General features: G+C 37.9%; 1 protein-coding gene across 2 annotated transcripts in view; it reads left to right on the forward strand.

The window, feature by feature from the left end:
- The window catches only part of hip1 (huntingtin interacting protein 1), a 39,170-nt gene that overhangs the window by 5,805 nt on the left and 6,362 nt on the right, over positions 1-27,003 (forward strand). The window contains exons 2-22 of one of the 2 annotated variants that reach the window (XM_087794840.1): positions 2,558-2,642; positions 11,457-11,520; positions 11,626-11,768; positions 11,838-11,894; positions 13,167-13,247; positions 15,456-15,532; positions 16,562-16,623; positions 17,801-17,941; positions 18,819-18,876; positions 18,954-19,029; positions 19,184-19,327; positions 19,394-19,491; positions 19,932-20,004; positions 20,077-20,260; positions 23,375-23,463; positions 23,620-23,736; positions 24,436-24,537; positions 25,818-26,012; positions 26,157-26,304; positions 26,399-26,485; positions 26,710-26,817. In XM_087794840.1, the coding sequence (XP_087650966.1) occupies positions 2,625-2,642; positions 11,457-11,520; positions 11,626-11,768; positions 11,838-11,894; positions 13,167-13,247; positions 15,456-15,532; positions 16,562-16,623; positions 17,801-17,941; positions 18,819-18,876; positions 18,954-19,029; positions 19,184-19,327; positions 19,394-19,491; positions 19,932-20,004; positions 20,077-20,260; positions 23,375-23,463; positions 23,620-23,736; positions 24,436-24,537; positions 25,818-26,012; positions 26,157-26,304; positions 26,399-26,485; positions 26,710-26,817 (2,122 nt within the window). In that variant the 5' untranslated portion in view covers positions 2,558-2,624. The remainder of the gene's footprint in view (positions 1-2,557; positions 2,643-11,456; positions 11,521-11,625; positions 11,769-11,837; positions 11,895-13,166; positions 13,248-15,455; positions 15,533-16,561; positions 16,624-17,800; positions 17,942-18,818; positions 18,877-18,953; positions 19,030-19,183; positions 19,328-19,393; positions 19,492-19,931; positions 20,005-20,076; positions 20,261-23,374; positions 23,464-23,619; positions 23,737-24,435; positions 24,538-25,817; positions 26,013-26,156; positions 26,305-26,398; positions 26,486-26,709; positions 26,818-27,003) is intronic. The other variant, XM_087794839.1, reaches the window with a different exon arrangement.

Below are 27,003 nucleotides of genomic sequence, written 5' to 3' on the forward strand. Positions count from 1 at the left end.
ATCCTTGTTACTATAAGTACCTGGAGTAATGAAATATATACAGTGTCGTGTTATGAAGATCGAGTGGCTGGGCTCGTGGCCCTAAAAGGCATAAATGTGATGTAAATATTATGTTTTTACAGAACAACTTAACTTGAATGCCTTAAACTTTGCAACCAAGTTATTCATCATGGATGTTTACGGGGTGACTTATCCAATAGGAAGCTGTCATTTATTTTAAAGGATGCTTGAAAGTACTTAAGACACTGGTTCTTGCTATTATATTACTATGTTTTAATTTCTACTCTATTTCCTATGTGCACAAAAAATGGCTGATTCATGAGGGTGACACAAACGGCCGGCGTAAATTTAAATGTGTATATATATATACTTGGTCATTAACAATGTTTCTGATTACATTGAACAGTTTACATAGATAGCTGTCAATCAAATTGAAAGATAATCTGAATTTTTTTGATTATAAAGAGAAAAATGAAGGTTGTTGTGGTTGTTTTTCTGTAAAAATATCATTTTTTTAACTAACATATTCCATGCCATTATTCATCACTCTTCACAGTAACTCTTGAACCATGTTTATACATGAATGTTATTAATTTTTTGGACTAAAAAAGATTGAGGCTGGAGCAATACAATAGATGACCTGGTGGAGCCTCATTCGATAACCCTGCCTCACTTCTTGGTCATCATTAAGCAGCTTATGGTTTAATTTCCTGCGTCTCTCTCAGGTTAATACATCTTTTTTTTTGACAACCACGATACGGCGAACGTTGTTTCATTGATGGATTCAAAATGAAAGATTTGGATCATGCTTTTTTTTTTTTTATTCAGTCTTCACAAGACTGTGTTTCTCTCCAGCTGGAGATGCATTCATGGCGGAGGAGAAAGAACAGACACAATAGTGGTTGAGCTAAGTGAGAACCAATGAGTGCGTAAGAAACGCTCCTTGTGGTCGACCGCTGTGATGGGCCCACGTCGTACGAGGAAGTGAGGGTTGTTGAAAAAGAGATGCCATTGTCTGGAAACTCACTGTTTGTTGGAACAACCTTGAGCTTGTTTGCTGCGGGGTTTTTTTTAGGTTTTTCTTTTACTAGAAATGTTCTTGTTGTTGCAGTCGTTGAGAGAGTGAAGTTTAAACATGCTGATCTCCATATAGAGAAATCATGCTTATTATATGTTTCTGTAGAACTGAAAATAAAAATCAGAATCTTAGAACACAGTTTGATAATAGGTTAGGAAGCCTAGTTAAATAAATACGTGCATATTTATTTAACTAGGCTTAAATATATAAGTAAGTAAGTAAGTAATTTTTATTTGTATAGCGCTTTCCAGACCAGGGTCACAAAGCGCTTAAACAATCAAAACAATACTCAATAAAGTATATATTTTAAAGGTCAAGATAAAACTGATAACACAACAGGAGTTCCAGAAAATCAAGGAAAAGCCTGAACAAATAAAAACATCTTAAGATGTTTCTCAAAGGAGTCAGTAGACGCATTTATAAATAATATTTTTATGTATATTTATGTGATAAAAATAAACCAAAGGAACTCACTTAAATCCAATTTTGACTCTAAATTAGAGCGAACAGGATTCATCTGCTGCATGGTTTAAACTTAAAAAATGAGTAAATATCTAATAAAGTCTGTTTTGATTTCTATATAGTACATATTTTAGTTCTGAAACGTTACTATTTGGAGTCACCAGATGGGGGCATCATGACACAAGGACATACGAGAGCAACCGTGTGATGATCTCAAACTAAAAGTCTGATCAATATAAAAATTAACTCGTGTTTGTTATGCTTAGGAATTATAAATAGAATAAAAGGAGAATTTGTGTGTTCTCTTCAAAATCATTGTTTATTTTTCTTTTGCAAAATATGTTTGTACAATTGGAACTGCTCTTTCACATGTTTGTGATTAAAATACACACATCCTGTTTTAATTTAGGACAATTTTGTAAGGCAGCAGTCTATCGAAAAACTATTGTTTTAATATAAAAAAAACTATATAATATTGCGTATTAGGCAACACTATTTGAGTTTTTTTTTTTTTTTTTAATAGAAATGCTTTCTAGAAGATGACTACCACAACTCAAAAGTCAAAATAAGATTGAAATAAAAAGAGATTTGTAACAAAGTACAGATAAAACTGACCCATTGTAACGACAATAGTTTAGATTTTTATTATATATTATTTTTTATTATAGATACTATAGATTACTTTTATTCTCCTGTCCTGATCCTCACACCTCACTCCCTACAAGCTGGTCCTTCCAAGGAAAACCACTTTTAAAAGCGCATTCACGGTGTGAGGGGGGGAGGCTGGAGCTCTTCTGATCCGGGGAGAGGAGCGACATTGTCGGCTTAGACGCAGCCCGGAGAGTCGCCTCTGCCGCGGGTGGATGTTGGAGGGGGGGGGGGGCGCCTTACAAGTGAACTCTCAATGAGGGGACCAGAGGGGAAGGAAGGAGGGGTGGTGTTGGGGGGGCATTTTAATACCAAATGTGGACACATGTTGAGCTAACGGCCCGCTCCACCTCCCCCTTCTCCTCCCAGATGCGTTCAGTCTCTTCCCCCATAACTGAGCCGTCGAGCGCGGAGGAAGCAGCTCCGTCCACACGCCATGGATCTCAGTAAAATCGTAAGTTTTTTTTAAACTCGCGGCGGGGTTTTTAAGAAACCTTTAAATAAAAAAAAAGCGACACATCGAGGGGGTTATAAGTGGGGGGTGGTAGGGTAGTTGTTTTTTTTTTTTTGGAGGTGGGGGTGGTGTCCCCGTGTTCGCGGGAAGTCTCGCTGAAAAGCGAGCCTGGACTTGTTGTTGATCCGATCAACGTGGACGTGGGAAGTTTGGCTTGTTTTTCTGTCTCGAGGAGGAGAAGCCACAACAAAAACACTCAAAAAAACAGTGGAAAAGATGTTTAAAAATACGCGTTAATGTTCATTTAAAATTGTGCTGCACATATATTCATTTAGATGCAGTAGAATTGGGAAAATTACTCATTTATTTACTGTTAAGGACCAACTCATTTTTAAGTAAGATTCCTTGTAGTAATACTAGTTCTTTAAAAATGTTTTGAAATATTTTTGGAGAATTGTGGACCACGCATGGTCAGTTACCTTTTTATACTCTTGGTAAAGCTTGTTTTTCATGGCACTTTTAACAGTACATTTTTACTGTAACTCTTAAGAGTTTACAAAAATGGTGACGTTTTTATATTTTATATTTTTATAGTCTTTCTCTTTTTCGTTGACGCTACAGCAAACCTTTATTTAAAATGTACATTTTTTTCTTAAACTTGTTTGGAATCCTCTCTTCTGACTAAAGAGTCGGTTAACTGTGTGTGAAGTGCACTGAAGCAGGTGCATATAAGTCAGAAATAAAAAGGCTTATCCTTGCCAGCATGGATGGAATGGGAGCACTTTCAGCTCATTTAAAGGGGGTAGGGAGGCTGATGAAAGCCCCCTTGGAGTCTCTTTTTTTTCAGTGATACCCACTAAAAAGCGACTGTGTGGCTCATGAAGGGAAGGGATGTCTTTTTTGTAGATAATAATTGACTCTTCTTCTTGTTAATGGAAACTTTCCCCACTGTTTTTGTCTTGTTTTCATCAGAATCAGAATCCTTTATTTGTCTCGCGAGGGGAAATTCGGTTTAAACGGTAATATACAAAAAATAAAAACACCCATAAATAAAAATAAAATGAAAAAAATCTAAATAGAATAAAATAGAAATCTGCACCATATTATATATACAACATATTTACAAAAATAACAAGAAGAGGTGCTGTTAAATATTATCTGGAAGAATCTTTCATTATAAGAATCTAAACTTTAACTATCTTGAGAGTTGGTGCTACTTTCTTTTTTTGGCTTATCTAAAATATGTGATATTCTTTGGCACTTCGAAGTAGTTGAGATGTGGTTTTATACAGACGTAAAACAGAATAAGGGAGAACCAAAAAGAATCCACAAATCTCTGCGTAACTACTTGAACCAATGTGTCAATAAAAGTGTTGCTGAACTGATAGTTTATCGCGTTCTTCTCCAAGTCTCTAAACCAAACTGAACATTTCTACGGATGGAATCCAGGATATCACAAACTGAGAAAACATCTAGATAAAATGTAGGTCTTTGTTTCTTTTGAACATTTAAAACTTCCAAACATCCGATAGTAAAGTTATCTGTGATTATGAGTTTTAAATTTATTTTTTGTCCCAATATACCACATGGTAGATATTTTTAGGATCGGGATTTTATCAACTCGGTAAAAGTTTGATTGGCAAATAACTCTAGTCAATATTTGAAGAAACAGTAGAAGTTTGACCTCGAGACCACAATAAAAAAAGCAAAACTGTTAACTATTTTAAAAACAAAACCCAATTATAAACTCCTGACTTCCAAAATGTTTTAATGATTCCCAGACTATATAAAACTGTATTGCACTTGTACCTCACATGATTTAACGTACCTCATCATCATGACCATTTTGATCCAAGAAAACATTGTGTGATAAGTTTGGAAATAAGAACAGACTTGAGCCTTTTCATAACATAACACATGAGAACGATAGTACTGTGATATTAAACCATAACGATAACATTTTGAGCGTCCATATTTCTGCAGAGTAATTCCATGAGATGAGAGCTTATAAAAGCTTTGAGACTTCTACCCAAGAAAATCAAAATTTTAGAAATGGAAAATATATATTTTGCCAAAATCTGAATTTCATAATCTATTTTATTTGTCATTCCATTCCATTTTTCGTCAGAGAAGTTTCTTGGAAGTGGACATTTCTCAATAGTCAAACCTTCCAGTCAAACCTTGTGACCTCAAAGTGTTTGCCTTGGTTTTACTGTTGTTTCATTGGTGTTATTTCCTCCAGGAAGTCATTTGGATAACACACAAGTATAAGAGTTCTAAATGTAGTTTGTTGTCTTCAAATGATGAATCGATGCCTCTGGTCCAGTAAGAAGCTAGTGAGTGTAGCCTATCCTTAAATACCTTAAGTTCCTAGACTGTAATACACAGACCTCGGCGTATGTTTGTCTTTCACTAGTCGCTGTAATCCACCTCTGACCCCAGAGGTTACAGACTCCAAGTGTCCTCCGGCTAAATACATGGATGCTTTTTAATGGGCTCTTCGGAGACCGTGGCATCTCACAGGACCTTTGCCTTCACACATGCAACCAGGACGGATGATGTACAGAAGTTTAAGAAACAAGCAGACACAGCTGTGACCCTGGATTGTTTGTGATCTTTAAATTCACATAAATATTTCAGATCTTTCAGATTAAAGATCGCACAGGTTGAATTAACATCAGAGCCAGGCACTAGAGATATCGATTTAATTTTTTATGTTCAGATGAGGTAACCACAAATTCCTTATTGGCCTGTTATTTTTTTTCGTTAGGCGAGTCATCCAAATTCACTTCCTGGACGAAGGCTGTTCTGGATCAGATTGCACAACCGCAGATCATGAGGAAAGTGATTTGCCCAATTATTTTTGGAAAAAACAGGAGGTCTTACCGGAGTATCGGAAATCAGGTTTATTCAAAGTACATTGAAGATTCATCTCTCAGAAGTGGTCGAATATTGTGTGCTAGTACAACTTATCACTATTATCAAAATCTCAGGGTTATTTCCATTTGTTACAGTTTAGGATGAAGCTGGTTTTAAGAGACGGAAAAGAACAACCAACATTTTCTAGCGAATGAATTGCAGGAACTCCAGTGGGAAAGTGAGTAATGCAGCTTTTGAAATAATGGTTTAGTTTCCTGTTTCAACAGCTGCAGTTTACTGATCTAAAAGTGAGGCTATAAATTAGTAGATACGTAGTATTTCATTCCTCTTCAATAGAGAATTGGACACAAGACAACATGAACCGTGTTCCCAGATTGGTAGTTGGTAACTTGGTCGATGATTATTTGACACTCACTATAATTTCTTCGGTACCAAAACCACCATGTTTTCCCATTTCGTCCGGCCCTCGGTACCAACCCTGTTTTGAACGAGTGTGGACTGACGTGTGTGTCTGAGCGGATGTTCACGTCACAGGCAACACGTTAAAGTATGTTTTTAAACAGGCATCACACAGGCCTCTGTTCACGGCTCTGACCTTTCCACTGGGTGGAGTAGAGTTTAGCAACACGGAGAGTCCAAAATAACTTTTCCATTAAGTACGGAGGAATTTAAGAAAGTGGCGTTTTAGTTTGTCTAAACCTGTTATGAGGTTAAGTGAAGGTGTGGCTCAGCTGTTCCAAAATCACAACCGTTTTTTACTATTTAATGTCTTTTTTTTGGTCATGGCTTCTATGTTTGTATTTTCTTATTTCAAAATGAAAGGTGATCCTCCAGTTGTTTACATCCTTCTCCCACCTCTTTACTCTATAACAGACCGTGGCAAAGCCTGGGGGCCACATGCCACTTATTTATGTGGCCCTGGTGAGGTCAAAGATCATCTAGAATCTAACAAATATATGCCGTATTTATCTCTGTTATTTATTCTAGTCTCTAAATATGTTTTTTTTTCTCTTTACTGTATATTTATTGCCCTTCAAAAAGATTAAAGTCAATATAAAATAGTTTTATTCTAGATTTTTATTTCAATGTTTAAAAAATATATATATTTAGCTACATTTTATATTTTTTGCTGCCTTATTTTGCTTAATGGCCCCTCAAAAAAGCCTCTCTATTAAATTTGGCCCCTGAAGAAAATGTACATTAAACAATAAATGGAATAAAATCTATAACCCATGTCCTTCGGCGAACTCTAGTCTGTTCTTTGATGCTTCAAAATTAAAAATAAAAAATGGATCTCTGAGGATGGTCCGTCCAACTTTGTCTGGGTCTGATGTGTAACATTTGAGCTGGAGGGAAGTGGGGCCTGGTATGTCTCAGCGGCAGCCAGTCAGGAAATGGGCAGTTCAGGGTGTGCCAAGACCGGAAGCCCAACAGAGAGCTAGGAACCCCGCTGCCACTTCCAGCCCTTGACATTCAGCCGGTCACAGTAACTGTTCCTCCAGTGTGGTGGCACCTCCACACTAAGTACAAGGTGGTTTTCAAACAGCTGTGCACACTTCCTGTTTTCTACGTCTGTTAGAAGCCACTTTTTAATTGTTAGTGCATAACATAGCTCAGTTGTTTGTTTTTTTCACGAGTGAGGGGACACCCAGGATATAGGACAACATCATACAATCCTGGCAAAATGGCCAATTATTTTTTTATATATACATTTGATATTTAAAAGCAAAGGGTCTGCGTCGCTTATGGATGCTTTATAACTGTCTACCCCTGCTTAGAGGCTGCTTGGCTGCCTGTTCTGCACATTTTACTGATGACAGACAAAGATGAGTTTAAGTGACTAAGGTTGAGTAATTGATCTGCGTTGGTTCACCTCTCTCCTGGGTGATATTGCTATTTACATCATAGTGTTTTGCCAATTTAAGGGTGTGCCCCAAATCGCACACTTCTGCACTCACCCTTAATATTTTAAGCACACAAGTGCTTTCACACTGAGCAGTGTACAAAAATGTAGTCACTATGCGCACTCAATTGACGCACTCAAACAGGCAGAACATTTGAAAATTGAGTACTGTCTTTCAGTAAAGCAATGCAATTCAAGATATTTGGTTAAAAATGATATGTCACTGGTTAAGAGACGTACCACATTCAAGAAACTTGGTAAAAGGGTGGATGACCTCTAACAACATGTTGCTCTTTTTCCTGACCTGGTTCACCTACAGTTTACACTGGGATTATTGCCATCGTTCTGGTTTTTCATGCGTATTATATGTACAACTTGTATACTGTCTACACAAGGAAGGGCCTTTAAGAACCCGTACCATGGATTCTACAGGAATGCAACACCAAATAAACACTTTGTGTGAAATGTTAACCTAGCCTTTACAAAGTACAAAATCCTTGCAGTGATTTTGGTTTCTGCTTATATAAATGAGTGGGTACATCTCCTTTTTGTTAGGATTACTGGGCGATTATTCTTAAAGAAAAAACGTCACGTCATGGCATTTTTCAGTGTCGAGGATAAATCAAAGCAGAAATCTGACGGATTAACTTTACAGCAGAAGAACTGATTGAAGACAAGATTTATGAGTCAAGTCACTACATCATTTACACAGACTCCAGTATTAGATCTCAATCCTTCATTTTGGACTCGGTTAATCACAGTAGTGTTACTAAATCTACCTGACCGACATCATAAATCCAGCCAGTAGAAACGGTTTATCAACATCTACAGGTACATCTTGATGGTGTTTTGAGCGAAGCTGGTGATTTTCGGTGATGGAAAAGCAAGATTTTTTTTTTTTTTTCCAGGCACTCCGTCTCTGTGTGAGCAGGACTGATCCTTCAGTGGCCGCCGACAGGCTGCGATCAGCATATCAATGTCCCTCTCTCTACAGAGGCTCCGTCTGTGCCCGCTAGGACTGACTGAACATGGCGAATCAATACCACTTTGTTTCCGATCAAGGTCTTGGAAACGGTGCTTCGGTTAAAGAATCAAGATGCAATTATGGAGATTTTGATCGACATGGAGGATGAAATCTTGACCTTTTTATTAGCGACTTGGTTCAATCTAACGTCTCCTAAACTACTACAAAAACTGCGACTACCGATGGTTACCGGCTGCACTAACATAGGATTAAAAATAAGCTATTTATTCGGGAAAGACGGAGTGAAGATTCCACAAAGACGATGAACGCAGATGTTTATTTATACTGCAATGTTGATCATCAGTGAGGCACTTAATCTGCATTCTGTGGAGGAAAAAAAAAAAAGAAAAACTTCCCGTGTGGTCTCAATTGATGCGGGCGAGCCACCTGAGACGATGCCAGTAACTCTGGGCATCTGCTTCTAACTCATTCAGCCCAAACACAAAGTGTCAGTGTGAGAAAACTGGGTCATCCTCATGAGCCACTTGGAGGTAGGAACGGAGAAGGAAGTCTGATTTACATGAAACGCAACCATGTGTTATTGATGTCCGTCAACCTACGTTTGAGATCATGTGAAATCGAATCAAATCCATTTGCTAAAAACGACACTTTTGCTCCATTGGTTTTTAATTATGTATGCGTTGAAACTTGCATATATTTAAGATGACATGTTCATGGATGTATCAAAAGAAAGGAGATTAAACCAAAATAGTACGACAATGAAACTTGCATCAGCTAAAGGTTCTGATGACTGTCCTCGATTATTTTTTGAAGTGTGATATTACATCATAATCTATCTTTTCCTTTAATGAACATTGACCCTACCTTCCACTCTTTGCTCTGCGTTTGACCTCTTTAATCTCTTTCCACATTCGGTCACAAGCGGCATTTTCTACTGTTTCTTTGAGTTTAGGGTCCAGATTAAAGTTGACTTAATACTTTTTTATTGGTCTTGCTTTTGTCCGTCCTGACGGGCTTACGCTTCAGCAGAGAAGCTGGACCATGAACATCTGTAGGAAGTGAGATTATGAAACGGGCTCTTTGCTGACCTCAGCCTGGATACTCTTAGTGGGGACATTGCAAACTTTGCTTTTCTCACTGAGTTTGTTCATGTGTTGATTCTTTCCATTTTTTTTCAGATTCTTTTATATCTGAGTCAGCAATCTAAACCATCACAGTTCAATGTATTTACAATATTCCTGTGAAATATAACATTTCGGTCTGTTGACCTTTGACCTTGGTATTTTAACCTGTAAATCTACATCTTGATTGACACCACACGGTCAAGTAAAAACATTTCTCATTGGCTCAGTCAGCTGATTTCCTATTAAAATGTTGCAAAGAAGTGAAGCGAGACCGTAATCACGAGGGATGTGTTGGTGCATGTGTGTCGGTTATGATGTCATATTGCGAATTTGAAAGAGATTTAACGTCTTCACATGTTGTTGTTTTTTAGAAAATTAACCAGACACGCTTTACTCTCATCGACGTGAACCAATAAAAAAATCAATCCTTTTTTTTGAGGCTCGGAGCTCCAGCAAAACGGGGCTCCTGCTTTTCGCGTGACTCCTCGGATGAATTCGCATTAGTTCTACTTTCCCGGTGGCAAAAATAACCTATTTGACTGCTTTTGGTGCAATCAATTGCGCAAATACTTAAAACTGTCTTAAATAACTGTTTAATTTTATGTTTAATGTTGCACAATGCTATCAAATTACTTTCCTTATTGGTGCTACCGTGACAATAAAAATAATTATGATTCTGATAAAAAATATTGAATGGTTAATTTTTAGATTTCATTTTCATTGAAAGATGTATTATAATTTTTATATTTTCAATTAAATCATTTCTATATCAAAGGTTGAACTAGTATTATTTTTTTCAAATTAAATAATTAATATATTTAAAGTTTTAATTTGTTTTTATTGAATTTCTGAATGATTAATCTGTATATTTGAAAGGTTAATAATAATAATAATTAATAAAAAAAAGGAATGCAATTGAAAATTGCAATAGTTTAGTTTAAATTAATACATTTTTACAGAGAGTTTTATATTCTAATTCCAATCATTTAAAAAACTGATGGGCTTAATGCATTGGCTTTCTATAAAGTCATCTTTTAGTATTGTCTGGTGGCACTTTTATAATATATATATATATAATATTTATGTTTAATTTAAAAGGTTACAAATGATAAAAATATTGACCTAAGAAAAATATTTTTGAATAATTTGAATTAGATTGAACTCTATGCTATTCTTTATTTGCTTCTTTCCTCTGGCCATCGGACTGCTGAAGGAAAATATGAATTGAGCTATGCACTATTTAAAATATTATGTATTTATTCTATTTATAACATATTAGCACTATTGTTAACTTATTTGTATTCATACTTAATTAATTATTATATGCAATATTTATAATGTTATTTATTTATTCTGTTTATACTATATTGCACTATTTTTAACTTATTAATATTAATATTTATACTTTTTATATATTCTATTCTCTGCTGTGTTTTTTAACGGTTGCCAAGCAAGGAAATTTTGTTCCCAGTTTCACTGCTGTGTTTTCTGTGCAATGACAACAAAAGAAAGTCTGAAGTCTATTATTTTATCCCCTTTTTGATTGGTTTCCGGATCTTTTTGTGAATTTAATCAAAATTCAGGGAGACGTTTGTCCACAGCAAAGAATTCTAGATTTTTCTTCTGATGGTTTCATGAGGTTGAAAGCTTCTTTTTTTTTTTTTTAATCCATGTCGATGCACATTCTTTAGAGCAGAGTCTTGTGCTGTTTGAATGCTGTCTTTTGAGCGAGCTCATAAAAGGAGTGAGAAGCTTCTCACTCTCCTCTCGGCCTTAACTCGGCTTCTGAGTTTGCAGGTGTTTGTCGAAAAAGTAAACTTCTGAAAAATGTGAAACGTTGCCAACTGTAAAGGTTTATTCTTGAGGATGTACGTGGGAGTTTTTAACTTTTTTTTTTAACTTGTCTTCTCTCCTCCTCACAGGCTGTCAGCATCAACAAGGCCATCAACACACAAGAGGTCGCTGTCAAAGAGAAGCACGCCAGGAATATCCTTCTTGTGTTCGCCGTCTTTGCTCAAACTCTTACGTGAACAGACGAGTTTTAACGATGATTTTTTGTTGTCGTATTTTCTTTGACCTGCTCTCGTCCACCATGTATTTTGGGGACCCACCATGAAAAGGGGGCTCACACCTTCTGGGCCACCGTCAACCGCCTCCCCCTCTCCAGTAATGCGGTCCTTTGCTGGAAGTTCTGTCACGTGTTCCACAAGATACTGCGAGACGGACATCCGAACGTACGTCGCCATGTTTTTTTTGGTCGTCATCATGAAAGTTGTACTTCAATACCTTTTGTGTTCCTTCAGGTGATAAAGGACTCGATGAGAAACAAGGCGGATCTCATCGATATGAGCAGGATGTGGGTAAGAAGAGCGAGAGTTTCAGAAGATTGTGATTCAATCTTTCAACAACATCCCATAATATCATCATCATCATCACATGTTCCTGTTAACCACACAGTGCTCCTTCAGTTTTATGTCCTGAGCTATTTCTAATGGTTGCCTCCATATTCCCAGTGCAGTCGCTGTGGCCCCGACTAATTAACTTCTGCTAATCTCTGCACGAGAACAACTTTGCTAATGACTTTGATCAAATGTTGTCCTTCAGTGAAGAAGTTCATCCCGTTTTATTAAGTAGTTCTCACTGATTGAGATGTAATGAAGGAATCAAGAATGTAATAATATATCTTGTGTTCTTCCCCTTACTTTGTATTTATTTTTTAATTTGCTTAATAAATACCAAGATGGTAATTTAAAGAAACAATGATAGGTGTAGATTCTTGATTTTTATTGTAACACTGTATTAATACGACATAAAGTAAAGTAAAGATTACAATCTAAAGTTTGCAATTAAATAACCTGAGGCAGGGGTCGGGACAATCTGCGTCGAGGGCAAAACTAAATTATTTCGGGCTAGTTTTGTCCTAAAAATGGATCATAATGGCAGCATCTATGAGAACTAATTTGTTTCCTTTGCTTGATATAAAACAAGATGAAGGTTATATGAAGTGAAGAAAAAAAATTGTGAAAACTAAAAAGGGAAAACAAGGAATATTAAAAGAAAAAAAAAAAAAAAAAAAGGGAAATGCTTTAAATAAGGATATAAGATGTATTTATTAGGAACAATAAGGATATATTTGATTTGTGTGATGAATTAATTAAATGGAAAGAAGTCGAATCAAACCAATGTTTATTTAGAATTTAAGTAATTATTGAATTATGTAAATCAAAATTCCCAAACCAAATTTAATGATCAGTTTATTTTTTTTACTCTGACCTTATGATGGCCGAGTAGATCCAGTTAATGGGTTGCATTTGGCCCCCAGGCCTGTATTGTTGAAGTACATTTTCTCTCCCGTATTCCTGGCATATACTCAGAATTAGACTTTTCATGACTCAGTTTTTTCGCTGGGGTCAGAGGCAGTGAGGATGCAGGAAGTCAGTGTTTTAGTTGCGTTTGTTTCCTGTCGTGTCATCATCGACACAGAGATAAAAAAAGGAAGTGAGAAGCAATTCACACCCTTCAGTGCCAATCATTCAACTTTGTTCCCACTCGGATTTGAAGGGAGAATAAAAAATGATTGTATGTTGTTGTTGTTGAATGCATGTCATCTTCTAACCACCTGTCACCTGAAGGGTCATCTGAGTGAAGGCTACGGGAAGCTGTGCAGCATCTACCTCAAACTGCTCACCACCAAAATGGAGTTTCACATCAAAGTAAGTCGTCCAGGCCCATAAAGACCGGCACCAGCCTCCCTCGTCACTTATTATCTCTCTCGGCCTTTTTTTTTTTTTTAGTGCCGACAACTCTCTGCGGGAGGCTTGACTTCACAGAGAAGTCTGGCTTTTACACTAATGGCCTGTAATGTAGCTGTTATTATGGGATGGCGCTGCACCGTGCCAGAGCGAGCCAAATGTTTTTTTGTGAAGCTTGTGCATCCAAACAACCCTTGTTTTTGATTACAAATGTCTTCATTTAAGCGTATGTGATTTGGGTTTTTTTTTTTGGCAGGAATAGAAAATTTCGACATCTTGTTTTGTTTCAGCAACTCTCAGTTAAAGGTTTCCTCTCATTTCCTGGACCACTTGTGGGTTTTAAACACGTTGAGCTTTGATGTTGCCTCACATTTTAAGTTGCTTATTGTATTAAGATTTTTTTGTCTACTTCCCAATCATGAAAGTCAATGAACACTTGAACTAGTATTCTATGTAGATGAGTTTATTTAGATTGTATTACTTATTATGTGTCCCCTTTTTTCCAAGAAGAAACACCTTGAGATTATCGTTCTTCAAAATCCATCAATCATGTTGATAACACTAAAAATGACGTAGTAGAATAAACTGAGATGATTCATTTGAACTACTTCATACATAAACAATAACAAACCTTAATGTCTGACTTTAAATTATTGCAGTTTTGATTTTTTTTAACTTGTAAGATAAACATTTCTAGATCTAATGTGTAGCGTTTTATGCTTATTCCCTATAATTTAAATATTTTCACCAGAGCTTCATTTCCATTTTTTACTTCCCCTATTGTGTTGAAACAGATTTTACATTTCTATAATTAAGCTGCTGTTTGAGTTTCACATCTTATAGACATGTGGTCAGATGATCATGACAGTAAAAAAACAAAACAATGGCAACATAAAATGAATATTTATATTCATTTAGTGATCTTTGTTTTACTAATTTTGAACATTTCTTTTGTAAAATATCGCTGACTATGCATATTTCCTGCTAAGATTCAGGTGAAACTCTGAACTGATACTCACCTTTGCACAACCCATCACACACTGGGTTGATTCATGAGATTTCACCATAAAAGTTTTATGATTTTCATTCACATTGTTAGTTTGGCTGATGGCGCTTAAAACGGTACTTTAAAGGCACAGTACTCAATTGAGGAAACTACTCTTTTTAGATTTAAAAATCGAACTCTCAAGGAGTCGTTTCCTAATAAGCCACGAACCTCACCGCACGCCACTATATAGGCATCGAGAAAATGTAGGTCAGAGGTGTCCGACTGAATCCGAAGAGGAGCTAAAATCCTTCCACCTTCAAGGTTGGGAGCCGGACAAAATGTATATTTACAAAACTATCTGTAACAAGTAGTACGAGTCTGAGTCTTTTCAGTCTTTCAGTCATTACTTCCTCTGCAACTAAAGGAACCCGATCATGGAGACGACTGAGAACAAGAGGATACAGTCGACTCCAGCAGCTTTTAAAAGTTGATGTTTGGATATATTTTGGTTTCAAAACGAATGAAAGCAGCTAAGACTTCATCAAGAGTCACGTACTCGGACAGTACAAGAAATACATCCTTGTTCTTACAGTATGAAAGTATACCGTAATATATCGTATTGCTTCTCCTACATAATGACACGTATTGTATCGCAAGATTCTTGCCAATACACAGCCCTTAAGATGAAATAAACTAGTAAAATGTCTACACAAATGTGGGAATATCTTTGAGTGTGTGTTGCTGATTTGATTGTGTAGTTTATTTTACACTTAACCCAGATGGAGTGTAGAGTCCTGGAGTGTTGTTTTTTCAGGCTTAAAGGCTTGTTCCATCTCTTATTATTATCTCTATTATCCTCCACCAAACACTAGCGTCAAATTAATTCAACATCATTTTGAAGCCTTTGTATAATTGTCAACAATATCTCCCAAAGTTAAATATTCTGTCTTAAACACTGGCATCTTTATAGCTCGTCGACACAGAACATGAGTCTTAATGCCGGCGGTGAGACCTACTTCACCGTAAACTATTCCAGACATCTGAAAAATGAGAAACTCTTCCTTCAAGATGTTAGAAGACAGCGGCGGGGTTGTTGTGTCCAGTCACCAGAGCGGTGTGAAGTGGGCTCGCACCAGGATGTTCGGTCATGGTTTCTCCGCTCATCGCCTCTTATCTTCCAGAACCCTCGTTTCCCGGGAAACCTGCAGATGTCAAACAGGCAGCTCGAAGAAGCGGGAGAGAATGACGTCAATAACTTGTGAGTGAGATGTATTCGTGCCTGAGCTGTTGTCCTGGCGTTTGTTTCTGGCTGAAACATTTCTACAACTTCTGTCACTTATTTTTGCCAATCATGTAAGAAAAGTATTGAGGAATTCATGATATAAAATGAACAAAAATGAAGGATATTTGCACACACTCACAATATAAAAACAATGTTGAAGATTATTATCCATGATTTTGATTTTATTTTTAATTAGATTATTGAAAGGTTGAATTTAACATTTAAAATGGTCACACTTTTTGTCTTTTTATTTAGATTGTGTAAGTATTGGATTATCATAAAACAATTTAATTGAATTCTTTCTATATTAAGAAGTTGAATTTGTTTTATTGAATAATTGAATTCAACATTCAGTCATTTGTATACTTATCATGTTCTCTATTTTTCATTTAGTTTAAAAATATTTATATATATATTTTCAAAGTGAATTTGACAAATATTCGACATTAAAATTCCAATAATCCCAAAAAAAAATGTTCCTTTTTTCAAAATGTTTTAATTTGTTGTCTTTTAAATTCAATATCAAATTGTTACACCAGACAATAACAAAATATTATATTTATATTATTATTATAAAAACCTTTTTATATTAAATTAAACTATATTTAATCTTGAAAATGTACTTTTGTATTATCGGAATTGAAATATTAAACTATGTGTGAAAAAAAGGATAAAAAAGCTATTTTGTAAATGTATATATATATATATTGTTTTTTAAGTAAAGCTTTTAATATACAAGACATTGATTTGAATTAATATTCAATTGAAACAAATTCCACCATTCAGTATAGAAATTGTTGAATCCAACTATTCAAAAATAATTAAATAAACTAAAAACGTTAAAAGTTTAAAACATTTTTAAATGTTAAATTCAACCATTCATTATCCTGATAGCACTGATATACTTTCATAGTCATCAGGAACACAATTATATTACATTCACATGTATTAACAACTGTAATAATAATTCTCTAAACGATAACGTTTGTTTTGTCGACCCTGCAGTTTCCAGCTGACGGTGGAGATGTTCGACTACCTGGAGCTGGAGCTCAACCTTTTCCTGGGGGGTGAGTTACCGCCTCTCGCGTGAGGAATCAGACGCCCAGATGTGGGCTGAAGATTAGCCGGCTCTGCATCATCTGACTCAGCCGGTGATAAAACTGTTAGTGGGTGCAGACTGAAGCCTTGTTGTTGTCTGGTGAGTCAGCCCAGGTTAATGGTTATAAACGGGCTCCGGGGATCCGTTCGGGCGAAGCGGCTGGTGCCCGAAAATTCCCCACCTATTCATTCATAAGTGAATCACCACAACTATATGTTTTGTTCTCGCAGGACTGTACATCCTGATGAAGAATAGTGTGAGAAAATATCTATTTATAACTTCACTGCATCAATGAAAAAAATAAATATATTCTATACATTTTTATCTTATCATAGTTCTCAAGGTTTATATTACAATTAATAAAGTAACTTATTTTGTATTTACTATTAGGAGCAAATATTAAGTTGTTGTAATTAAATTCCGTCCACTAGATGGCAGCAGTCATTACTTCTTCTGCAACTAAAGGAACCCGATCATGGAGACGACTGAGGACGAGAGGATACAGTCGACTCCAGCAGCTTTTAAAAGCTGATGTTTGGATATATTTTGGTTTCAAAACAAAAGAAAGCAGCTAAGACTTCATCAAGAGTCAAGTACTCGGACAGTACAAGAAATACATCCTTGTTCTTACAGTACCACAGTATACCGTAATATATCATATCGCTTCTCCTACATCATGACACGTATCTTATCACAAGATTCTTGCCAATACACAGCCCTTAAGATGAAATATACTAGTAAAATGTCTACACAAATGTCGGAATATCTTTGAGTGTGTGTTGCTGATTTGGTTGTGTAGTTTATTTTACACTTAACCCAGATGTAGTGTACACTTCTGGAGTGTTTTCATAACAGTGTTGTGTGTCTGTGCTGTTCATGAAACCACCTTTAAAGCCATGCTTAAGGCAGGGTGTGAGCAGAGCAGCAGTAAACATGGGTGGGATGACGGTTCATGAGACAATGTCGTCTAGCGTTTTATTTTGGAGGGTGGGATGTTAGTAATCATGAGGTCATATCAGAGCAGAGAGAGGATCATGTAGAATCACAATGGAGTCAGGAGTGTGTTTATCTATGGGTGGAAACGTCAGGTTTTACACATGGATCTCGTATGTGTTTAATAACTGCACCTGCGTTGGGGTCCTCAGTGTTCAGCTCCCTGGACATGTCTCGGTCCGTGTCCGTGACGGCGGCCGGTCAGTGTCGACTCGCTCCTCTGATCCAAGTCATCCTGGACTGCAGTCACCTCTACGACTACACTGTCAAGCTGCTGTTCAAGCTGCACTCGTGTGAGTAACGCTGGCTTTAAAATCATCTGTAAAATCAATCAAAACTGATTTGAACATTTAAAAATAATATGTTTAATAATTGTACTTGAAGAAGCATCGGTGAAACAACAATACAGATTTTAGTTTCCTTTTTGTTTTCTCTTGAAATATCTAGTAATGTTTATCACCAGTAAAGAATAGTAGCTTCTTAAACTGCAATTAGAAATGTCAGCTAAATGCTAACAGTTAGCTACTTTAGCACTAAATATTTTAGTTTTATATTTTATACACACTCCTACGTGTGTGTTTGTTTCAGATATATAACGTACTTAACTGTTTAGTAAACAGACCAGTGGTTTATCCAAATATAAGTTAAAAAGTGAAGTTTATTGACTTTTTCAACAACCAAGTAATGTCCATAAAACAATAATAAAGACTGATAAAGTTCCCACTTTAATTCAAGTTTATTAAGTTGTTGCCTCCTTTTTTATGGTGAAAGTTGTTTAGTTTCTTGTCCAACAACTTATTAAAATGTCTTATGATGTGTATCAGTGAAGATTAGAGGCGTCTTTTCGGAACTGCTATTAGAAATGTCAGCTAAATGCTAACAGTTAGCAACTTTAAAACCCTTGTGGCTAACTTATTTTATACCCGTTTTTGTATTTGGTTAAGAAATGTAAAACAGTTTAATGTGAGGTTTAAAGACTTATGGTTTGTTTTTATTATTTAAACTTTTATTTTAAGAGCTATGTTAGCGGTTTAGCTGGACACAGTAGGTTTCATAGACCAGCAATAATTGTGTAGTGATAAAAAGTGTGACTTCTGGATTGTTTTCTGAATTTATAGTCAGGCCCTCATGTGCACAATATGATTTGTTGTGTTATTTGTTCATATGCAGGCCTGCCAGCAGACACGCTACAGGGTCACAGAGATCGATTCCAGGAGCAGTTTAAGAAGTAAGAAGAATTCAAGCCCAATCTTTGTGTCTTCCAAAGATCTGTCCCCTCATCTCAACCCTTTCTTCCTCTTTCAGGTTGAAAAGTCTATTTTACCGCTCCAGTAACTTGCAGTACTTCAAGAGGTTGATCCAGATCCCACAGTTGCCAGAGGTGACGACGACGACTTACTTTATCCTAATCCTCTCCCTTTTAACGTTTATCTCCTGATTTAAGCTAACCTTTATCAAAGACCCTTCTTTCTAAAAGAAAAAAATCCTACTTAAAAGCGTGAAAACGAGTGAAAGTATTTGATCCATCTTTGCAGAATCCCCCAAACTTTCTCCGTGCCTCTGCTTTATCGGAACACATAAGCCCCGTGGTCGTGATCCCGGCCGAGGCGTCGTCCCCCGAGTCGGAGCACGTGGTGGAGACGGACGACCTGGTGGACACGGACGTGCCGGTGCTCGCGGTAATAACCAGGAGATGGTGTCGAATAATAGTAGATTTGTTTTGACTCTGTGTGCATCTGTCGCAGGCTCCAGTGGAGACAAAGTTCGACGACTTGTTTGGCACCACGGCTGCGGTCGACCCGTTCAACTTCAACAGTCAGAACGGAATGCGCAAAGATGATAAGTAAGATTTTGGAATTTAAGTTTATTATTCATGTGAAAGTGGTTTAAATCGGTGGTGGGCAATTACATTTCTTATTTATTTATTAGTCATATTAGAGACTACTAATAAATAAACCAAATAAAATTAGTTAGTTTCTAAATGATCTTTGACCTCATGAGGGCCACATAAATACAGAATTAGGGCCATACTTTGCCCACGTCTAGTTTGAATAAAGCTTTTGTACCATTTTCTACCATCCAAAAAGTCTTTGTTTTTACACTTTTGCAGATTGTATAATCTTCTTTTTCTTTATGTTCTTGTTCTTATTTTATTTTGATTTATTTTTTATGAAAAATTGCTGTATTTACTGTGGCTATTGGAAAAAAACTATTACCTGAAGGAGACCTCCTGAGGGATCAATAAAGTTTTACCTTACCTTAAATTTCTAAAACTCTCTCCAGGGACCGCCTGATCGAGCAGCTGAGCCGAGAGATCCAGGCTCTGAAGGAAGAACTGGAATCATTCCGACTTGAGGTTTGAGTCGAAAAAAAATACTTCCTAAGCGAATTAACTAGATTATTGACTCTTCTTGTTTTTCCCCCCCAGAGTGGTCGCTTGTGTCAGGCCCTGAGGGGGCGTGTCAACGAGCTGGAGGCGGAGCTTGCTGAGCAGAGCCACCTGAGGCTCCAGGCGGCCGGCGAGAGCGAGTTCCTGAAGGCGGAGCTGGACGACCTGCGCCGGGTCAGAGAGGACACGGAGAAAGAGCAGCGCAGCGTGACGGAGATCGAGAGTGAGTCTTGGGTGTACCCACCGTTAACCTCAACAAATCCTGCGTGTGTTTTATATTGTTGTGAACGTTTAATGGTAACTGAATTGCATCAACAATTGTTGACACTTTTATTACACTGTTTTATAAGAAAGAGTCAAACATTTTTCAGCTTTATGATCACTTGTGTCTTAAATGAGCTTAAATGATGTCTATTGTTTTGAATATTTGCCTAGTCGTAAATTTCCCTTTAGATTTGTGCAATATGTGCTATTTTATGTAAACTGTATGTTAAAAAAAATCCCCTGAGTTGAAAGTGCTCCTTTATTCATTGCAAACAAAGAACGTCCCCCATGTATTAAACAAAAACTGCGAAGTAGTAACTATTTAACTTAATTTAATAACATGTATTTGACCTTTAAATCAACGTTGCATTCGAGGTGTCATCCTCGCAACCAACCTCTCTGACCTGGACAGTTTTCATAATGCTTTGCCGCCCAGCCAAACAATCGCAGCTAACTGAGCTAATTGAAAGACTTTAGTGACTTCTTATCTTCCATTATCCAAATGGACTCTGTCCTTATTCTTGGAGACTTTAATCTTCATGTTGATGACGTCACATCTTGTTCTGCTAAAGAACTTTTAACTTTAACAGAAGCCTTTAATTTTGAGCAACATGTTTCTGAACCCACTCATCAAAAAGGCCACATTTTAGACTTAGTTTTTACTCTTGGCCTGGACATTTCTAATGTATCTGTACATGATGTCCATCTGAGTGATCATTCTCTTGTCTTGTTTAACCTGGACTTCATCCCTGAACCTAAGCCTTTGAAAGTTAGGTCTCAGAGGCGTGTCATCTCAGCCGATACTGCAGACAGTTTTTCTGCTATGTTTGACCGTCTTTCCTTTGATGACTGCCCAGACGTGGACAGTTTGATTCACTGTTTCACTGATCATTGTGTTGAAATACTGGATCAAGTGGCACCTGTTAAATCGAACTTGAAAATTCAGAAAAAACGGTGCCCTTGGACAAATGAAGATCTCCTGAGTCTGAAGAGACTTTGTCGAAAGACTGAGCGTCTCTGGAAGTCCACTAAACTTGAGGTGCATAGACTTCACCTCAGGGATCTGATGACTTCTTACAATGAGATGGTAGAAACTGCTAGATCTGATTACATCAGAAAACTGGTAGCAGCAAATAGGAAAAAAAGTTTTGTTTGACACGATTAATTCTCTCGTGTCTCCTGCTCCTCAAATCACGCCGGTCTTCTGTGGAGCTGACAGCAATGCATTGTTGAGATTTTTCATTGACAAAATTAAATTGATCAAAGAGAAAATCTCTCCCCCTTTGTTTGGAACCCCTACTGTCTCTGAGCCCCTCTCCTCCTCTTGGTCCTCCTTCACTGCTGTATCTTTGGGTGATATTTCGGCACTAGTGAACAAGATGAAACCCTCCTCTTGCTCAGATGACGTCCTTCCTTGTAGGCTTTTTATCAAAGTATTTGATGTAATTGGCCCCTGGGTTACCACTATGGTGAAACTCTCCCTTTCCACAGGGGTTTTTCCCAATGCATTTAAACATGCCATTGTGGAGCCTCTGCTCAAAAAAACAGGCTTAGACCCAACTGACCTCAGTAATTTCAGGCCTATTTCTAAGCTCCCTTTCTTGTCCAAGATCTTGGAGAAGGTGGTGTCTGAGCAGCTGTCTTTGTTCCTGGATCAGAGCGACATCCATGAGAAGTTTCAGTCTGGCTTCCGTAAACATCACTCTACGGAGACAGCTTTATTGAAAGTGTCCAGTGACATCATGATGTCGGCTGACTCTGGTAAATTCACTGTTCTGGTTCTCTTGGATCTGTCCTCAGCCTTTGACACAGTTGATCACCAGATCCTGCTGAGAAGACTAAGGGATGAAGTGGGACTGTCTGGGTCTGTGTTAGAATGGTTCTCATCTTACCTTTCTGGGCGCAATTTTAGTGTATCTGCCAATCAAATGAGGTCTGAATCGGCAGATCTGTTGTGTGGAGTCCCTCAAGGTTCTGTTCTGGGTCCTTTATTGTTTTTGCTGTACTTGATTCCCCTCGGTAAAATCATTCAGAGATTTCCAGATGTTTCTTATCACATTTTTGCTGATGACATCCAGCTCTACTGCTCTTTTGATCCAACTGAGCCCCAGAGGCTGAACAGCTTAGCCAATTGTTTGCTAGAAATCAAACAATGGCTGAGTGAAAACACTGAGAGAAAAATCTCTAAACTTAGGAAAATGTTGTCGGAACATGATCTGGAGCTTGTAATCCATGCGTTTGTTTCTTCTCGTCTGGACTATTGTAACAGTTTGTTTTCATGTCTTAACAAGAAGGAGCTGTCTCGCCTGCAGTTAATACAAGACTCTTCAGCGAGAATTCTGACCCGCTCAAGTAGAAGAACTCGCATCTCTCCGGTCCTTAAAACTCTTCACTGGCTTCCAGTTTCTTTCAGGATCAACTTTAAAATTCTGGTTCTTACTTTCAGAGCTATTCATGGTCAGGCTCCTCCTTACATCACTGATCTGATCCAGCCTTACACCCCAGCTCGGGCTCTGAGGTCTGTGGATCAGAATCTACTTATGGTTCCACTTACACGGCTCAGGACCAGAGGAGAGAAATCTTTTCAGGCTGTTGCTCCTAAGCTTTGGAACGATCTTCCTCTCTCTTTGCGCTTGATGGAGTCTACTGACTCCTTTAACAAACATCTTAAGACGTTTCTATTTGTTCAGGCTTTTCCTTGAATTTCTCGAACTCCTGTGTTGTTCTCAGTATTATCTTGATCTTTAAAGTATGTACTTTTTTTGAGTATTGTTTTTATTGTTTAAGCGCTTTGTGACCCTGGTCTCGAAAAGCGCTATATAAATAAATATTACTTACTTACTTACTTACTAACTGTTTTTGACATTGTCACGTAGACGTTGAATTTAAATGCCATATTGTAGTGAACGATCAGTTGTCGCTAAATACATCAGCATATAGAAAGGCATCATGGGAGTTCACCAATTTATTTTATGTTTAAAATTCTTTGATCAGCTCTGACTATACTCTTTTCTCAGCGTGGGTTGAATAAAGGATTGTTTTATCTCGTGTTCATCCATGTGTTTGTTTGTAGAGAAGGCTCAGGCCAATGAGCAACGCTACACCAAACTAAAGGAGAAGTACACCGAGCTGGTCCACGGTCACGCAGAGCTGCTGAGGAAGGTGAGATTCCGACTTCATAAAAAATCTCCATCCGGGCTCCTCCGCGACCTTGTGTCATAAACCTCTGAGATAAATGGAGTTACGGCGCCGTCGAGTCCAGCTTTATTTCCCCGAAAGCATCGCCTGGATCGTAACGATCTGCGTCTGTGCTCGAAGAACGCCGAGGTGACCCGGCAGATGACGGTGGCGCGAGCAGCTCAGGACGAGGTGGAGGCCGTGAGGAAGGAGATGCAGGAGAAGGTGAAGGGGGCGCAGGAGAAGGCCACCCGACAGGTCAGGACACAGTCACGCACACATATGAGACATTTGATCTTGATCCTAAGGTTTGACATATTTAATTAAATAACTGCCTTTTTGCACACTATGCTTGTAACACGGCAGTAAAACGGCTTGATGGAATAAAAGCCTAGCAAACCAGAACCGTCATTGTCAAGTATTCTTATCTACTCTGATCACCTTCTATTTTTGTCTTCTTTGCATTGAGTCTTTGAGTTTTTACGCTGCCGTCCCTGCAGTTATTTGATACATTTATTTTTGTGTATCCATCAAGGGTTTGTGAGTCACAAATTGATTGAAAACAAACTCCAACTATAGTTTTCTTCTTCTTGTTTAACATCAGTTTTTGGTGCATTAATCTCCTCATGATATAGATATGGATATGGAGACTGATTTTCTTGTAATAATAATAATAAATTGAGACAGTTGCAAGTTAATTATCATTACAATTTTTTTTTAAAAGTGCAGATTTACTCCTGGCGGTGGATACTTCAATGATTCAGAAAGTTTTGTCAGCATAAAAATTAAGTAATTTATGTTGGCGAGCCATTGCAGAAAAGGGAACGTGCTATTTTGAAAGTCACAGTTTCATGAAATAATTATAAAGTAACATTTTTGTCAACTCATTTGAGAGTTTTTTTCAGTTCTCGTTTTTGTGTCGACACGGTCAATGATGTGTGTAATTTCTCCGTCCAGGGGAGGGAGCAGGAGGACCAGCTTCAGGAGATCCAGAGAGAGCTGATGTCCAGCAGGGCAGAGCTGGACTCCCTGAAGACCACCGTGGTGTCCTCACAGCAGGTCAGAGACATCTTGTTGAATAAAACACGTGGTAGAAACACTTGCAGCACTGGATGCTTGACATTAGAAAGAGATAAATGGTAAAAACTGGGAGGCGTCTGTGACCCTGACCGGGTGGACTTTTGGGCGACTGTTCTCATGGGCAACTCATTTGGGTTTATTTTAGAAACTGATCTGCGCATGTTATCTGACATTAATAGAATTTCCTGTCATTGTCACACTCTGCACCACAGAATGTTTCCGCTCTCATTGTTTTTCTGCTGCAGCCGGATTCCCACGAAATACTGTGTGTCATGAAATGAAATATATATAACAGACACACACACACACACAGACACAAACACAGTAATTGCCCTTGTTCTCTCCTCAGCCCTCAACTTGACTTATTGTCGTAACATTATGTCTCTTTCTCTATCTTTAAACATTCATTCTTCTCTCTTGGACCTGTCGAAACCAGACCGTAAGTCTCTTTAAGCTACTTTTTTTTTCATCACCACGATGTGTTTTAACGTTCTAACGATGACACTTCATCACCACACTCTTGCAACAACAAATGGCTGTGAAATGGTTCAGTTTCCTAATGTGTTTGTTTTTTACCGTGACACAACTTTTAAAGGTGTCTGTACAATGACTTATTAACACCCTATTTGGTCTTTCAAGAAAGTCCACGTCCTTTCATGACATCATTTCCTCGTTGATTTTCTAATGTACCATAATTTACTTCCTGAAATATTAAAAGATTAGATTTAAGTATAAGATTAAATAAATGCCTTTCGCATTACAGTAAAACTGCTACATAAAAAACCTCAACTACAAAACCTTGGATCTTTACGCTGCCGTCTCCGACATCTCCGTATTATTTCATTAATACATTTCTCTGTGTGTTTTCATCATGAGGTACAAAACTTTCATTTTATTCTCATTAATTGACATGAGTTGTCATCTGTTTTTTTGTGGTTCCTGCTAGACTGCCCCCTGGAGGCCGATTGAGGCTGCATGATTGAATAAAAGTAGGGGGAATAGCGACTTATATTGCCTAAATTACATTCAAAATTACCAAATTATTAGATAAAAGTTTAAAAAAAAAGGTAAATTAGAAGCAGAAAAAAATAACAATTAGTCAATCATTTTTGTCATTTACTGCTAGAAAAAGTACGACTACAGACATGAAAAACTGATTTCCCTGCACTTGTTTTCTTCCTATAAGAGACAAGAAGTAAACGAGAACTTTAAAAACAGCCAAACTAATTGTTTGTGTTTCTGTCTTTTGTCTTGTTCAGTCGAGCGAGGCGCTCGGCTCACAACTCGCTGCTCTGAAATCAGAAAAGGCAGAGTTGGTGAAGTCGCTTTCCACGGCGGAGGCGGAGCTTGCTGGTCAGGGGGAGGAGCTAACCCGCATCCAGAGCTCGCTGGCCTGCGAACGTGAAAGCAGCGTAAAGGCGGCAGAAGCCCTGCAGAATCAGCTCAACGAGAAGGTGAAAATAAATGTTTCGGATGAACTCAAACCCCTCTTGTTACTTTGATGTTATAAATAAAAGTATTTTCGATGTGTTTTAATACTTTGTGCCGACCAAGACACTGTACTTTGGTTTGAAATGTGTATAATTCCGCGTCCTCAGGAGAGCCGGGAGCAGGAACTGGAGAGCCAGCTGGTCGCGACCCGCTGGTCCGGCCTGCAGGGAGCCGTGGAGGAGGCCGAGCGGGTCATCCAGGACTCTCTGGCTCAGATCGACGACCCAGCACACATAAGCTGCACAAGCTCGGCAGGTGAGCAGATGTGACTCTTTATTTTTTTATACTCCCCAATTTTCTTTTTAACTTAATGAATTTGTTTTTCTATGTCTGGACCGGATCACTGCAGATTATCTCGCGTCCAGATGTCAGGCCTCGCTGGACTGTTTGGACCGGCTCCAGCCCACAAGGGACGCCTTTGTGGCGGACAGTTCTGGTAACTTGGATCAATGCTTTGAATCTCATCAGCTAAGTCATGAGTGGAAACATAACTTTCTATTTAGGTAGTTAAGATTAAGTATGTACAAGTTACTATATCAAAACATGTGTAGTCATGAGGACCTCTGCTGCCGTCTAGTGGTGGCCGAGCGTATTGCTCAAATGTTGACACAAAAGTGCCTCAGTTCTTTTTGATTTGCTGACAGTTTGTTTTTTGTTCAGCTGTGACCGACCTGGTGCGAGTGGTCACCCAGTGTGGTCACCTGGTGGGGGATGTGGTCGTTCAGGGAAGTGCCACGTCTCACATGGTGCATGTTGAACAAGCTGAAGGTGAGTTTTTTGTGTCGTGTTGAGGTTTGAAACAAATCTGTGAACTTTCTTTTTTCACATCATAAATCAATTCACAAGTGGGCAGGTAATTACACTTTTACGATTAACTGAAAAAAGGCAGTTCAACATGTTCTGACATGTCGACAAGTCTTTGATTCGATTCGTCTTTCATTACTGCATGTGCAG

This window comes from Callionymus lyra, chromosome 7, assembly GCF_982586985.1.
Source record: "Callionymus lyra chromosome 7, fCalLyr1.hap1.1, whole genome shotgun sequence".
NCBI lineage: Eukaryota > Metazoa > Chordata > Actinopteri > Syngnathiformes > Callionymidae > Callionymus > Callionymus lyra.